This window comes from Apaloderma vittatum, unplaced genomic scaffold (genome assembly GCF_000703405.1).
Source record: "Apaloderma vittatum isolate BGI_N311 unplaced genomic scaffold, ASM70340v1 Scaffold36915, whole genome shotgun sequence".
NCBI classification, from domain to species: Eukaryota; Metazoa; Chordata; class Aves; order Trogoniformes; family Trogonidae; genus Apaloderma; species Apaloderma vittatum.
In genome coordinates, this window is record NW_009718263.1 from 1 (window position 1) to 2663 (window position 2663).

Here is a 2663-nt window from a genome sequence, read left to right on the forward strand (position 1 = left end):
CAAGGTCTTCGCCCCTTTATGTGCCACCACACGTGCTCGGTCGGCGTGTCCCCTGTCGATCCCTTCAGTTTTTAAACGGGCAAGACTTTTCGGGGGGGACATGGTTACAGGATTAAGGAAGAGCTGTCCGCGAAAAGCTACCTTTGAAAGCCCGTGTGGAGAAAAGAGCGTTTCGGTTCGTAATGCCTGGTAAGGGGATGTGCTATAGAACCCATGGGGACTGATTGCTGTACCTGTAGTAATCCTCCTTGCAGTAAATACTGCCGTCCTTGGCAAAGCAGGTGAGTTCTGACTCCAAAGCCAGTTTACATTCACAGCATTTAAGACACCTGAGGTGCCATTGTTTGTCAACAGCCAGCAGATAATATCTGTCTGAGATCTTCCCTCCACAACCAGCACACAAAGCAGGCTTCTCGGGGCTCATTGGGGGCATGTTCTGCAAAACAACCACACCACAAGGGGATGAGACAGGGAGAGAAGGACAGACAGGCACTCCGGGCTGGGGACGGGTTCCTGCGCAGGGCCCGGGGCTCATACAAAGAGACTGCGCTCCGGGACCAAACTCCGCTCCCTGCGGGGAGTTTGAGGGGGAACCGGGACCATCCCCGCTGTACGAAAGTATTTACGGCCATTTATCCCGTTAAACCTCTCGTAACCATCTGATGTCTCAATATGCGAAGGTAACTGATTAGGCCTCAGTAAGAAAGGCAGAGCCCATTCTTTTCTGAGGTTCCGAAGTCGAAGCATGTAGCTTGCCCGTTATTTTGGCATTTTAATCTCGGAGCCCTCCACAAGCACGGCATTTTAAAGTAGGAAATTACCCGTTTGCTGCACCAAAAGTTTACGGCAGAGGGTGCGGGCTTCACCAGTTTTTCGGTAAATTTTCACCCGTGCCTAAACCAGCCGCAACGCCTCGTCTCTAAAGAAACCCAGGCCATTTAAAACGTAAGTAAGAGAAAGGAGACAGGTGAATGGTGTAAAGGGCAGTGAGTGCAAACGCTCACCACCCCGGGGACTTGGACAGAAAAGCGACCGAGGCTGGTTTCGGCTAAAACTGGCATCTTTTCATGAGCAAACTTCTGCGAGTTCCCATTAATCTGCTCCCCACGAGGAGTGTCGCTCGGGACAAAGGGAGACGGAGGGACGGCGGAAACAAAAGCTCTGCCCTGAAACTTGGGGCAGCGTTTGCTGATAAACTAACGGGGGGGGAAAAGATAAATAAAATAAAAAAAATCCCGAAAGTCTTGTTCTAAAGTCACAACTGTTTTGAAGTGGCAACTCCGCGTTCACTTTCGAAACTGCAGTTGTTTTCCTCGCCCCCCTTTTCTGCAGCAATTGAAAAGGAGGGTTGAATTTACATTGCAAATCCTCATATAACAAAGCGGGAGTTTATTTAAGAGAAGGAGGGAAGGAGTCTATTCCTCAAAGCCTTAAAGCAGTTTTCCAGGCCGTTACTTTGTGTGCAGAGCCTTGTGTGCGACCCGGCGGAAGCCCTACAAGTTGGAGAAAGGGAGATCTCGCTTTGCACAAAACACAGCGTGACACTCGGTTTCTCCGCCATCCGTTAGTACATTTATGGAGGTTTTAGTCCTTCGACTAAGAAAAGAGGGGATATTACCGCTAAGCCAAGCGGTCGGCCGGCATCACGTTCAGAGAGCGCCGTGCCTCTTTGCATGAATCCCACGCTTCAGGTCAAAAGTGGTTACGAAAAGTAAGCGGTCGTGGTTTGCGGTTTAATTTAGGAGGTGTCAGGAGTGCCAAAAGAAAAAAAAAAAAGTAAAGTACACCTCAGAAACTCCCGCTGCAGCCCGGCTCGGACGGGGCAGAGCGGCCGCAGGGAGCCGAGCAAGGGTAAAAAGCTGCCTCTCTGTAAGGACTGAAAAAACCGTCCCTGGCAGGATTTAGTATTTCCCCCCGTTACTCCAGAGAGCACACGCAAGCACCCTGATTAGACCGATGTACAACCGAGCCTGGACGGCACAGCACCCGGCCTTACGGATGGGTTTGCAGGGAGCCTCGGAAAGGTTTCTACAAGCAAAGGGTGGCAGGGAAGGGGCAGGGGGAGGCAGCGTCTTTTCTTCCCCGAAGCCAGGGTCTGTCCCGGTGCGGGTCCATGCTTGCCGGGATTCCCTTTCAAAGAGTGCCAGCTCCTTTCTTACCGTCTCTCGGCCGTTCATCTGTCCCCCTTTGGCCAGGCGGGACTCGGTCTTGGAGCGCCTCTCCATCTCCTCCATGATTCCTTGGATATGGCCTCCGGAGATCCCGTGGAAAAGCATGGCTGGGGGACGGAAAGGACAAGTATTTTCTTCTGCTCTGCACCCCACTATTTCCATATACAGACCCCAGAGTCTTTAGATCATCCAAAATGTTTACACCGAGGTGCACAGCGCGGAGAGGGAGGTTGCAATAAGAGCTTCTCTTTGCACAAGCACCGAGGGCTTCCTGAAGATGTGCAGAAAACAAACAAGGGGGAGAAAATGTAATAATAATTAATTTTAAAAAATAAAATAATAAAAGCGAGCTAAAGGATCTGTTACTGTTCTGGAGAGCTGGGGCTCCTGCCTGGAGAGCCTTGGACCTGGGGCTGTAGAATTGGTCGGGAAAGGATATAGTTTTGAATACAAAGAAAGCAAAAAGAAGTGCTATTTTCAGCAGTCCCTGGT

The 2663-nt window shown here is 50.8% G+C and overlaps 1 protein-coding gene across 1 annotated transcript; it reads right to left on the reverse strand.

The window, feature by feature from the left end:
- Window positions 1-202: 202 nt before the first annotated feature.
- LOC104274534 (LIM/homeobox protein Lhx9-like) lies at window positions 203-2663 on the reverse strand. The gene is made up of 2 exons (XM_009870190.1): window positions 2160-2663; window positions 203-436 (listed from the first exon to the last, which is right to left on the reverse strand). Exons 1-2 carry the CDS (start codon window positions 2331-2333, stop codon window positions 203-205), a joined length of 408 nt encoding a protein of 135 aa, XP_009868492.1. The 5' UTR covers window positions 2334-2663.

Coding starts and splice junctions, on each gene's coding strand:
- LOC104274534 (XM_009870190.1), bottom strand. CDS start 2,333: ATGGAAATAGTGGGGTGCAGAGCAGAAGAAAATACTTGTCCTTTCCGT. Junction 437..2,159: donor AGATGAACGGCCGAGAGACG/GTAAGAAAGGAG, acceptor GTTGTTTTGCAG/AACATGCCCCCAATGAGCCC.